This window comes from Aythya marila, assembly GCF_965140915.1.
Source record: "Aythya marila genome assembly, chromosome: Z".
Lineage (NCBI taxonomy): Eukaryota > Metazoa > Chordata > Aves > Anseriformes > Anatidae > Aythya > Aythya marila.
The window spans coordinates 820,780-833,537 of NC_139080.1; the positions used below are offsets into that span (position 1 = coordinate 820,780).

A 12,758-nucleotide genomic window follows, 5' to 3' on the forward strand; every position below is an offset into this window, starting at 1 on the left:
TTCTGACTTTTAAACCAGACATCTTGCCCCCCTTCCCCTCTCCTTTTTTTTTTTTTTGGCCTCGCCAAGGCTGTTTTTGTTTTCCCATTGATGCCTGTTGATCCACTTCCCAAAAGTACGTGTGGTGTGTGAGCCAGCGCTCAGTTCCAGAAGGAACAGCTCCACTACGACCAGGAGCTACCAAGTGCTGAGCACAAGGATCAGCCAGCAGAAGAGGGAATGCACTCGGTGCCCCCTCCAGCACACCTCTGCTCCCTGTACCCGCACCCATTTCTTAGCCACCTCTTATTGTGACTCTGCTTATTTGTGTGTTCAAAATTTCTACTCTATTTTGTCCTCTGAAAGGGGATTTTTAATGACTTGGTTCGTACTGAAACATATGATTAAGTTATAACGAGCCACCCTCTCCTCAAAACACCAGAAGAAGGGAAAAGCGCACCCAGGATACTCACACGTATGCCTCGCCAGGGAATAATTTGATCCGCCGCTGGTTAAACCAAATCCCTCGGGAATTTGACTAGAGCTACGTGGCCGAGTCAGGAGTTTGGGGGGCTCAATTTCAGCTCCAAATTCCGCCCCGATCACCCCCAGCAGGACGATGGCAGTAGCTTGCTTCCTGCGCTCTTCGTAAGAGGTCGAGATTTTCTTCATCTGCGGGAGACCGGACAGGCAACCTAAAATGAAAGGCAGCAAGGATGAGGAAAATAAATAGCAGGGCTGCTCTTCACACTCCCAACATCGTGCTTCCCAGAGAAAAGAAAAGAGGTTTCCATTTAACTTAAAGCACGCCTTCAGGACTGCTACTTCCCTCCCCAGGCTTTGCAGCCTCTAGAGATGATGCCATTTTACTTCCCAAAACCTACATCATAGAAGTCTAAACGCCAGCGTTTGCAATGGCCAGCCTCAAAGCCAGCCACCCTTCAAAAACCACCAACATCTCACTGAAAAAAGAACAACAAAAACATTTCAGAGAGCTTTATTTGTTCCTCTGGAGAACAAAACGAAACAAAACACAGGGAATTCTGTGCCTACCTGCCTTTGTGAGAGGTGCTATGTGGTTTGCTTCTTGTTAACGCTGAATTTTGGAGACTGGCAATCTTTTTATTTGCTTTATGGGATGGATTTTTTAAATACACTTCTATTACAAAAAAGCATCCTTTTTGTGCTAGGGTACACCATCATATTCCAATGCTTACTGGATTTTAATGTACCAGTACATGCCATTAAACTGAAATAGTATTTTTGTACACTGAATGTTGCGTTTTGTATTTTAATGAATGTTCTTTCTCCTAAATGGTGGAAAAACCTCATAAAACGTATACTATTTAAAACTATACATTCTACATTGTTAGTGAAATTAAAAATGTCAGGGCTGTATTAGAATAGCTAGATGAAGGTTTTTTTTTTTTTTCTGAATAAAGAAACAAAATCTTGGGAGCAATGCGCTGGATTGCAGTACATTATTCCTTTCGTCTGACAAGTGGAGTTCCCTTTCAGCTGATTACTAATTCACGCTATCCCAGAAATGCCTCACCATATACGCTCCGAAAATAATGAAGTCTTAATCCTGCTTACAGCGCTCGGCTGTTCAATCTTTGCTGAGGAGTCAGAAGGCAGCGCCCGGCACTGAGCGCGACTTGGCGGGCTTGTAGATTAACGAAGGGCGAATTAGTGTGTCTGCCTGTGCAAACCACGTTCACACGGCTGGGTAGGACACGACACACGATGTAAGAGAAGAACTGGCCACATTTGGGAAGCAGCACGGGAAGGGCATCCCCGTTCAGGCACCGCGGCAGCAACGTGCCAGCCAAAGGGGAGCTGGGAAACAACGGAAAGCTTAACAATGGGAGGGAGAGGGGGAAAAAAGGAAAAAAAATAAATCAATAGCAACTGCCTTCAGAGGAAGGAGGATGAAAAGGGGCCGCAGGAGACAAAGCACGAGGTGTAACAGTTCTAATTGTTCGGCAGCCACCTCTCCGGGCGGCCACCTGCGGACACGGTGCCCCCAGCGATGCCCAGGTGCCCGCCGTGACGCCTCGCAGCAAGACGAATCGGTGCGAGCTCCTGATCCGAGATGGTTTCAGACCGTTTCATTTAGTTTCTGGCCCTGCTTGGATGAGCACAGCTCCGGTTATGGATTTCTGCGGGGCCGTGCTGCGGCGGCGCGGGCAGCGGAGCAGATGCTGGAGCAGGACCGCGGGATGCTGATCAATAGGCACGGCGCTGACCCCGGCGCTGCCGCCACGGCCACGGCTCCGAGGCGGGGAAGAAGGGAAGAGCGAGCACATGTGCTGCTTCCAGGAGGAAATTAAACCATGGGGGCACTCCCCTGCCCTCGCCTTGGGTCGTGGTAGGAGGACGTTAACCCTGCGGGACATCCCCGCGGCATCCTGCAAATGCTGGGCCTGCTTTGACGCAGCTTCCCCGCGTCCTCTTCAAACCACAAAGGTGGGGGCAGCTGCTGCAAGGTAACTCTGCTAAGCCAACAACAAATATGAGCCAAAATTAGCTGTGAAACAGTCCTCAAGTGTTTCATTGGCATAGGATGCTCTTCACCCTGCTCGCTGCTGCAGGGTAGCATTTGCTACCTCAAAACAACAACAAAAAAAACCTAAAACCAAAGCCAAACCAACAAACAAAAAACCAACACAGTCCCCTCCCAACAACATCCCTCCCCGAAACCTCCAAAGGAAATTTAAAATAAAAGGAAAATCCCACAAATATTTTTTACTTTTTTTTTCCCTGAATGACTAGCGGAAGCGTACAATTAATTGCAACGATTTCCTACAAATAAACTGACAGCCATTGGGGAGATTTTCAAATGAAATAATGTCTGTAAAAGTAGTCCTTTCTACACTTTCATTTGTCTCATGAAAATTTGGTATTTTCTCCCCGCGACGTGCCTCCATTTAATCATGCTAACGGGTGACACAGAGATCCATTTTCTTGACAGGACGGTTGATCACCCTATCACAGGGAGAAAATTAATAACCCCAAATAGCTCTGTGTGGAAAACAGAGGCTACGCTGGCGAGAGGACAAAAACGCTCGACATTTTGGTTGTAAAAATAGCAAAAATAGAGAAACCTAGCGTGGGTTTGCTTCTCCGGGTCTCCTCCAGGTGAAACGACCACGTTGAACATTTCAAAACGTGCTGGGTTTTGAGGCTTAAACCTCCCCACCTGCTCAGAGGGAGAGAGCACAAAGCATCTTGCTAAAGGGTTTAAAATCCAGGTAAGGCGTTTCCGAAGTTTAAATTGTTGAAGAGGCGGCGAGCTATTGATTGCCTCATGGAAAAAGCAGTCAGAGAGTGCAGCCACGAGGTCAGGGGAAATTTAACAGTTTGGAGCACTTTACCAAATAACTCCGAAGATCACGCTAATTGGCTTTGCACAGTTCCTGGGTGAAATTAATTTTATCCTGGCTTACAATAAAAGGATTAGAAGACAAATTAAGTTCCTCGGATCTAAGCAGAATGGGGATCAATGGGTCTGAATGAGGGCTGAGGGCGGATCTGGGGGAGCTGGGTGCCAGCGGGTGCTGTGCCGGTCCCGCTGTCTGCACGGGAGCCGCGGAGAGCTGCTCCGTAACAGACCATTACAGAAGAGCCTTCCAGAGCTACAATAATCCGTGCAACTGCATGGTGTTTATTAGCAGTATTTTTACATGATTTTTCACCTTCCTAACGCCGTGCCCCTTACCTCTTGCCACCCGAAGCCATTCCACGATCCTCAAGGTATTTAAGGAACGTACCCGAGTGCGGACAAAACCCTCACCTTGCGGGACTCCCCTTTGTTCCCCTGCCTTACAATTACAGGTATCTGCAACGTGACCGCCACCGTGGCAGTCAATCCGTGCCAGTTCAGCGCAAGGCAGGGGCAAGGTAACGAGGCTGGCTGTGATTGCTGCCTCCAGGTGCTTGTCTCCCAGGGTTATTGAGCGCTTTGCTAATCGTCATTGCGCTGTCTTCCCAATACTTCAGCAGGGCTATTCCAGGAAATACATGCGATGGGGAACCAAACATGGATTCCCACAGTAGCTTGCTCAGAAAGCTCTTGAATTGCTCCTGAATCACTTTTTCCTTTTTCTTTTTTAAGATTCCCCTCCCCAAAAGGGGTCCCCCCCACTGGCAGGCTGTGCTGATTTAGCTGATAACGCCTGTCTTGGCATTTTCTTCTCACGTCTGCAGGAAAATATTTGAAATAAGGGGGCATTGTCACTACCCTAAAAACCGGGAGTGTTTAAACTTCATTTTTCTAATACTTCAGGGGGCATCTTCCAACAGACAAGCTTAATAATTGAATATTGGTAAAGTCGCATAGCTTTGTATTATTAAAGCCAGGACATTTCTCAGGTTTGCTTTTTGATAACATATTCCCTTTGTGGTGCCAGTAACATGGTTTGATGCAGCTAGCCAGCTGCAGCACCCGAGAAAGAAGGAGAACAGAATGATAAAACCTCTCATAGTACATAACCTTGATTAGGTAAGCATAGAATTTTTCTTTATATTTAAGAAGAGACTTGCAGCCACCCAAAAGAAAAAAAGGTTTATGAAATTTGAATTAAAAATGACTTTTTTTTCAGTCTTTCATTTAAGATCTGATGTAAAATCCCAGGGCTCTGACTCCACTGCCCACCTCTGGCCAGGTATCCTGGGGTCAGAGCCCCCTTGTAAATCCCTGGGCTTTATCCACATGGCCTGTATGGATAACAAATGTTGAAAATTTGCAGCGTATATGTTAATTAAAAATGACAGCATTTAGAATAAGCAAACCTGCCAGGAATCTGTTAGCCTACAACCCAAACACTCCCCAGCAGCTGCTGGCAGCCGTAAGGGTTAAGGCGCTGATTTTCTTCTGCATAGGTGGTGCTATTTTAAGCCAATAGTGTGTTTAAATCCACCCCAATGAAATCAATACAGCACTGCTCTACTCAAGGTGAGACCAAATAAACCTGTCGGAAGCTTTGAGAAATAGGCTTTGCAGTACACTTTGAGTGCTAAGTGCCTTTCAGTCCAGAGATCTGTCATTAAATAATCATTAGCCATCATTCATTCTTCCTAAAAAGCTCAACGCCTGAATTTGTTCGGTGTCCGCTAAGCACCAGCGCGGTGCCGCCTGCTCATTAGCACTTGGGGGTGCTTACAGCGCACCTGAACAATGCTCTCCCTTGTCCAGCACACCTGCAAACACCAGCGTCGCCAAAAAACCCAACTCTTACACCACTACCCGCGGCGGGTAAGCCTATTGCACGCCCAAAGCCTGCCCGACAAATTGCACAGATGAGCGTTTAATTTACTCGACCTTATCTTGCAAGAAACCAAAAGGAAAACCTGCAAGATGGTGCAAGATGGTCATTTTTCTATTTACTCATACCCTTTGAATTTACCCAAAATGTTTCGTACCTTGGAAAAGCCGAACAGCATCGCCCAAGTGCCAGCGTGCTTCGTGCATTCACATTAAGGTCAGTGATACACGGTATTTATTAATTACTTTCATACAGCTATGCAGTTATATTTAGTCTCTCTGCAACTTCTTTTTTTGCTGTAGGAAACATTGACTGGAGTGCCGGTTATCACTTTAAAGCAAGGCTATAGGAAATTAAATCAGTTTGTTCCCAGTTTAACAGCAACTACTGGAGTTGCTGTAGTCAGGCCCTTTCTGCCTGGACTCACAAAACCAAAAACCAAAACTTACCATCTGACAGCAAAGAAAACAATTCAAAAGTGCATTTTTTGGCTATACAGGCATCGAGTTAAGCTATTATCTCTCAGCATTTACCTTTCCTTTTCTCATCAGTGCTTTGGGAGCTGCATGCTGAAGATGTTTTATTTCCTTTCAAAAAGCAGGGAAACCAATTAGCCCAACTCTTCGGCGTGCATGTGTTTTCAGCAACAAGCTCAACAAACAATCATTATCTCCAACTAATTTAATTCCACTGAACGCCACATAGCCTGAAGTATTTAATAACTCGGGAATAAATTTACCAGAGCAACGCTGGGTTGTTTCATCTCACAGCCGAAACCCACCAATGTAAGTTATGAAGTATTAATTGGACCCTGACCTCATTACTTCCAGTTTTAAATGCAGATTTGTGCTGCGCTTTCCAGAAATCCGTATCCCTCTGCGCTGCTATCTAAATAAACGAGTCAGAAATAAAAGCAGCTAAATGCCCGCGATACCTTCTCAAGATTTTGATCAGGATGACTTTAATGTCGCTAGTAAGAAGGAAAGTTTTGATGCTTGAACTCTGTGCTTTAAATAAAAGCTGCTGACACTGAGCGAGCCGTGTCCTGTACTCCCCCCTCTGAAGAGCAGAGAATCCATTTTGTCTTTGACTCTTTTCCTCTGCTCTTAGCCGTGTGAGGAGAGGCATCCTCACCCATTTTGTGCTCCTGCAGCTGCAGCACAGTGAAATATTCAGCGAGAAAAGGAAGGGCAGAGCACAGAAGAGAATCCTGCTGAACTGCAAGGGATTGAGGGGTGGCTGCACAAAGCACTGCCCCTATGCAGAACAGCACGTTTTGTACGAGCCCATCGGTCTGGTGGAAATTCCCCCCCCCCCCCCCAAAAAAAAAAAAAAAAAAAAAAAAGATTTCAATAAGCTGTTAATGAGAGTCAATTAAAGAAATCCATTCCTGAGTTTCAGATCAGCCTGGCCATAGGTAAAGCTTCAATAAAGCCGATACAGATCCGGGCTTCGCGTTCTGAAGTGCGATGATGATTTTATTGAAAGGAACATAAAACTATTTTACATCATGGCCATTTTGGAACTGAATGGCAACTTTTCCTGATGCTTTATGAAAAAGATGTTGTTCCCATTGGAAATCAATAGGAAGGCAGAAAAAAATTAGATAGCCATGATTTGCCAAGAAATCAATAAGAAATAGAGCAATATCAGAATCCATGTTCTTTATCTTTCACGCACTAAAATTTGACTTTCATGTGAACAGAACTTTCAGAATTTACAGGAGAAAGCACGTAAGCCATTATGTTTTCCTGATGCACTTATATCACCTCTGGCAATTTCAGGTACTTTGCTTTTAAGATCTCTCTGATTTTGACAGATCAAAACACCCTCCCAGTGCTTTAGGACATTATTTAATTTGAAATGATTTAATACATCCTGAAGATGTATTGAATGCATACTTGCCAATCACTCTGAACCACAAAAAACCACCGTTGTGTTTATTTTTGGAGGCCCCCCGTGATGTTTGGCATCAGTCCCCATGGAGGGGATGATGTTCGGCTGTGAGGGCAGCAAACCTGCCCCGCTAAGCACGGCAGAGGAACAACGAGTCGTGGTGGGCATCACCACTCCCAAACTAAAACAAGCCTTTTCTCTACAGAAACTATTATAGATACATAAATATGAAGGGAATGGAAGGCTTTTGGCAGCATAAGAGGGTTAGGGCTGGGATAGGGGCTGCAATTCGCCGTGCGTTCTGCCCCCAAGATGACACGGACGGGCTGGGGACGCGCTTTTCGGGGCTGTATGGGGACTGTACGCCTGCTGCCCACCAGGCGGTTCTTGCTACGATGCTAAAGGCACCCACCCACCTTTCAGATCCACCTCTGCCCCTATGGGTGATGCCCATTTTACTCCTTATTCGTTGCGTTTGTCAGCAGAGCTGTTAGAGCAATGCTCCATCACACTGGTACAGATCCCACTGGACTCACAGAATTCACCTTTGGATGCGTTGCCATCAGTGCAAGCAGGAAGGCATCGCTCTCCTCTTCCCATTCCTGCCTGCAGAGCAGGACAGGACGACCAGCAGCCCCCAGCAGCCCCCCAGCAGCTCCGTGCCCCCCGCAGCAGGCACGAGCCTGCGTGCACGGCCCCGGCTGCTGCCTGGCGGCGCGCGCGAGGGCTGAGCGCGCAACGCGCTCTATTTGGCTTTCAGTCAATTAAGCTTTAAGCTGTCAGCAAACAAGACTTTTAAGTTAATTTTGAATCACCACAAATCAAGTTGAAGGTTGGGAAAGGGCACGCTCGCATGCCGGCATGAAAAAAGGCAGTTTAATTGCCTCTGAATAGCTATTATATGCTGCAATTGGCCTATTGAATCTTAGATCATCTATTTATTTATCCAAGTGCACAGACTGGTAAAAGAACGAAAAGTAGGAACTCCACTCTTTTTCTCTCTTGCTTAAGCAGGTGAAATTAAAGCTTTTGCATATACAAAGTACTACTGAAACAGTGATCTCATAGCAAAATTCAGCATGGCTTACGTTACGCTTTATTTTTGAACAAGTTCAGATAGCTCCAATTTGGGGAGCTGCAACGTGAAAACAAGCCATTTCCAATGCAACAAGTGATTGTTATGGCATTTAGGCTTTGTTTGTTTTTTAAAATTTGTCAGGTTTTTCATATGCTACATAGATTTTGAATTACTAGTTTGAACAATTATCTGTCCAGAAGAAGCGTGTAAAAATGCTTTAAGAACAGCAACTATAAAAACGTTCCAAAAAACCTGCTGTAGGTTTCAGGTCTCCACCTTCAAGAAAAATCATTTTGTTTGGAATAAAAGGAGATCAGACAGCACCAGCAGGAACGGGTCTTCTGAACTTAAAAGCTCCTAAAAACGCTGCCACTCGTGCACGGCTGGTGGAGAGGAGCGAGCACGGAGAAATGAGAGGGGCCTGGAGAGTTTTTTGGGGAGAGAGCCAGGGCATCCACGTGCAAGAAAGATGGGCAAGGGAGAGGCAACGGGCACTCACCCCATCCAGGTGAGCAGACAAAGCCGTCCTGGGGCAGGAAGGTGAAGGAGAGGGGATTTGTGGGGACGTGTGGGATCCCACCCCGGCACACCACGCAGACTTACAGGTGATGTTTGCTGGCCAGCACTCTGCCCAGCGGGTAGGTTGCTGTGCTACTGGATGCCTGTAGCTACTTCTGTGATAGCCCAGAGAATTATTTTCTCTTTTTTTTTTTTTTTTTTTTTTTTTTTTGTTGTTGTTTTGTTTTAAACTCCACCATTATTACTTAGAGCTGAGACAAACCCTGTTATTTCGAGGAGGAAAATAGGTCAGAGGAGGCGATACAGCATTAAAATCACATCAGCAGTACACAGAGCAAGTGCGTTTTAAAGTGATGACGTGGGGGCCTCTGGAAGGGCAACGAAGCTGTGAAGGGTCTGGAGAACAAGTCTTAAGGGGAGCAGCTGAGGGAGCTGGGCTTGTTCAGTTTGGAGAGAAGGCTCAGGGGAGACCTTACCGTACTGTACAGTTACCTTAAAGGAGGCTGTAGAGAGGTGGGGATCAGGCTCTTCTCCCAAGCACCAAGCGATAAGACAAAGGGAAATGGCCTTGAGTTGCACCAGGGGAGGTTTATGCTGGGTATTAGGAGAAATTTCTTTACTGGAAGGGTTGTGAGGTGTTGCACAGGCTGCCCAGGGTCCCCGTCCCTGGAGGTCTTCATGACCTCTCTCTCACACGACCTCTCATACATAAATTCTGCAGTTAGCTTACAGGATTACAGACCAAAACCAACGTACTTGTTGCACAGAACTGTAGGCAGTGACATCAGGATACACAGCCCAGTGAACTTAAATTAAAACACCAGGCTTTCCAAATCCCAGCCAGAACCGGCTTCCACGACTAAGGGAAACGTTCAAGCAGTAGCATACTCTATTTAACGGTATCTTGGTCATCAAATAAATGACTCATATAGTAACCAGCACAAGCTTCTTGGACAGTAATGCCCACGGGGAAATTCCTGATTCCTAGGGTCCTGAAGGCTGCACTCCCAGGAGCAGTCCTCCACAGGCACGCGGTTCATTTACACGGGTAAACGCTGCTAGGAGCGATGGACACTACACACCTTAACACCAAAACAGCTTCTTGAAGCATCTGGTCCACGATTGTAACTAGCTTGCCCCAAGACAGCTAAACCTTGCCAGCACTGTAATGCTCCACACGTGCAACCAGGCTGAAACTTCCCCAGGTGGATCAAGGGAAGCCTGAGCCTGACCTGCTCATCGCTGGGTGTCAGCACAATGCTTGCTTTTGTGACCTCTGCCTCCTTAAAACCCCATTTCTACGTCTGAACAGATTATTCTAAATATTTTTTTCTTTTGACTGTAACAATCTCTCCTAAATCTTTACTTAAATTAGCGAAAGCATCAAGTTGAAGCATTTCTACCTACCACCACTGAGAGAAGATGAGCAGTCAGAAGAACACAATGAAGGTATAAATGTTTGACTAAGACACTGAGAGCTAACTTTCCCCAAGTTAATAATGTTTTCCGAAGTAACGACAGCACAAAGGGAGACTGCACAGAGCTGGAAGAAGACATCTGCCACCGGAACAGACAAAAGATTTCAGACGAGCCCCAGATTGATTTTTACGAAGTGCTGATGTATAATGCACACGGTGATGCTGAATGCTTCCCGATTTCACAAAAAAAAAAAAAAAAAAAAAAAGATGCACAAGGACTGATGCTAGTTAGTTACACTGTGTGATGCTTAGCGTAAAGTTGTGCATCAGATAAAGACAGACACCAAGAAGTATTCCCAATTAAATGAAGTTATCTTTCTAAATACCCTGCTGCACACTTCTTCCAGCAACGAGGAACCAGCCCCGAAAGCCCGAACGGAGCAGTTCTCCTGGGCTAGCACTTAGGGAGCAGACGCAGCGCTGCCCCAGCTCTGACATCTGCCATTCCGACAGATGTCCAGCCCGTAGCCCCCTCGCAGGGAACAGATTTCCCAGTGGCGTTTACTGGTGACATCTGCTTCAGTGGCAGATGCCCACGTCTTTTCAAAGACGTGCAGCTCTGCTGAAAAACCCTGTGCTTCTCCACGAGCTACCTTCCCTACAATTAAATAAAGTGCTCTTTTAAAAAGTATTTTACCTACAGTTTCATGCTTTCTTGTAGACAGCTAATGACAAACTGGAGGGAACTAGATTCTTGATTAACTTTTTCCCCAATTATCCATCAAGCATGTTTCTCGAGGTGCTTCAAAATTCCTGTTCGTACACAAAAAACTCCATTAAAAATTAGCACCCACATGTTAACTAACTCCTATCCGCGCATTTTATTTGTAACAGAAAAGATCAAATGAGGGAGATGCGCGTGTGTTTTCTCTATTTTCTTAATTAGCATCTGAAAGGGACGAGGTTTGTTTTAGCTGATAAAATCTAATTTTTCTGGTGTTTTACACAATAGTCAGCGCAGGATATGGTGGATGGTTTTCCAGTGAGTTATTAAACACAAATTAAAAGCTTCTTTGATCTCTCTGTGGTGGGCTTTGGAGATGCAAAAACGTATGTGACAGGGTTTGTAGAAGGTGCTCAGGTTTGGTCTAACCTACTTAAAAGCAGCCCAGCAGGAACTTTATCCGGAGACTGACTCTTTTGGCACCCTCATTGTGCTGAACAGTGGGCCACTGGCTTGTTTGCTGGGGATGGCAGATGGTTGCATTTGTTGTGCACCTCCACTTCACACCAAATTTGCAGTGGAAGCCTGGCTGCTGAGGGGAGGGAAGCACTGGGCGGCGGCACCTGGCGCTGCTGCTTCCACGTCCAGTCCAACAGGAGGGGAGAGAAGGCAGAGAAACCACCAGAGCAGCCCAGAAACTCAATACAGCAATAAAAGTAACAATAAGAAAAAACAACAACAGCAAAACAAAAAAAAAGCAGGTGAAATATTTTTCTTTCATTACAGTGGACGCCTTCAAATTAAAAAATTGTCATACTCTATAGCGAAAAATAATGCTTCACCTAGAAATTAAAAATACTTAAAGTAGTTAGATGCCACGAACATCAGAATATCTAGATATTGGGGGTAAAATAAGTGTTACTAGAAATATGGGAAAATGCTGGAAATTTCTGCAAATACACGGCATGTACTGCTGCATTTCAACAGCAGTGATGGTGCGTTCCGATAAAAGATAAATCAAAAAATCACAGTGATTCATTGCTGAATCATTAAGATAATACAGACAAATATTGTTGCTGATTTGAGAGCCGTTTTCACTTCAGAATATGGCTTAATCCAGCAATATTTCTTGCTTCTGATTTCACAAGTTAGCGGATAATTATTGCTAAAAGTACTAATCGTTACACAAGAAAATAGATTTAGAAATATTGAAGGAAAAGATTTGAAAGATTAAACTTTCAAGCTGACGAACGTTATCAGTATAAAACCCAGCTTTTATTTGCTATATAACTGTCTGCATGCACACCACCGCAGCTGCTAGAATTATCAGAATATATCAGTATAATATATAAGTACTGATGTGAAAACGAGCCTTTTAAAAAATGATTTTGGGCAAACGAAGGCATTTGGTAAATCCCAGTTCGAACTGAAAAAAAAATCCTGTTGACCACTGCACACTAGTATTACTCTGTGCAGTCAAATCAATAAATATTAGCCTTAAGAGGACCACTACAGAAAGAAGCTGCATCATATTTTAAGATAACTAGGTGAAGCTTAAATTATCTGAATTATAACTTTTTTTTTTTTTTTTAAATATTCTTCAAACACTAACAGTTGTATTCGATTGTTGACTAAAATTTCATCTTGGGATATAGCTTTTAAAGCTCGATTCCTTTTAACAATAGTATTTTCTCTGTAAAGAAACGGTTACTAGCTCCAGATTCAAGCAACATAGTAGACAGCTTTCTGAAAAGCTCAGAACTTAAAGAGTCTAGAGCGTAGGAAGAAAATGCACATCACTTGGAAGTTACTCCATTAAAGCATTTTGCTTCCCTTCTCTTTCCTGCTATGTTTCTGAAAGAAACACTGATGTAATG

At 44.7% G+C, this 12,758-nt stretch overlaps 1 protein-coding gene across 1 annotated transcript in view; it reads right to left on the bottom strand.

Moving 5' to 3' along the window:
- The window catches only part of LOC309889771 (WD repeat-containing protein 7-like), a 124,572-nt gene that overhangs the window by 74,024 nt on the left and 37,790 nt on the right, over positions 1-12,758 (bottom strand). Inside the window, exon 21 of the mRNA XM_082782800.1 lies at positions 453-674. Within this exon, the coding sequence (XP_082638926.1) occupies positions 453-674 (222 nt within the window). The remainder of the gene's footprint in view (positions 1-452; positions 675-12,758) is intronic.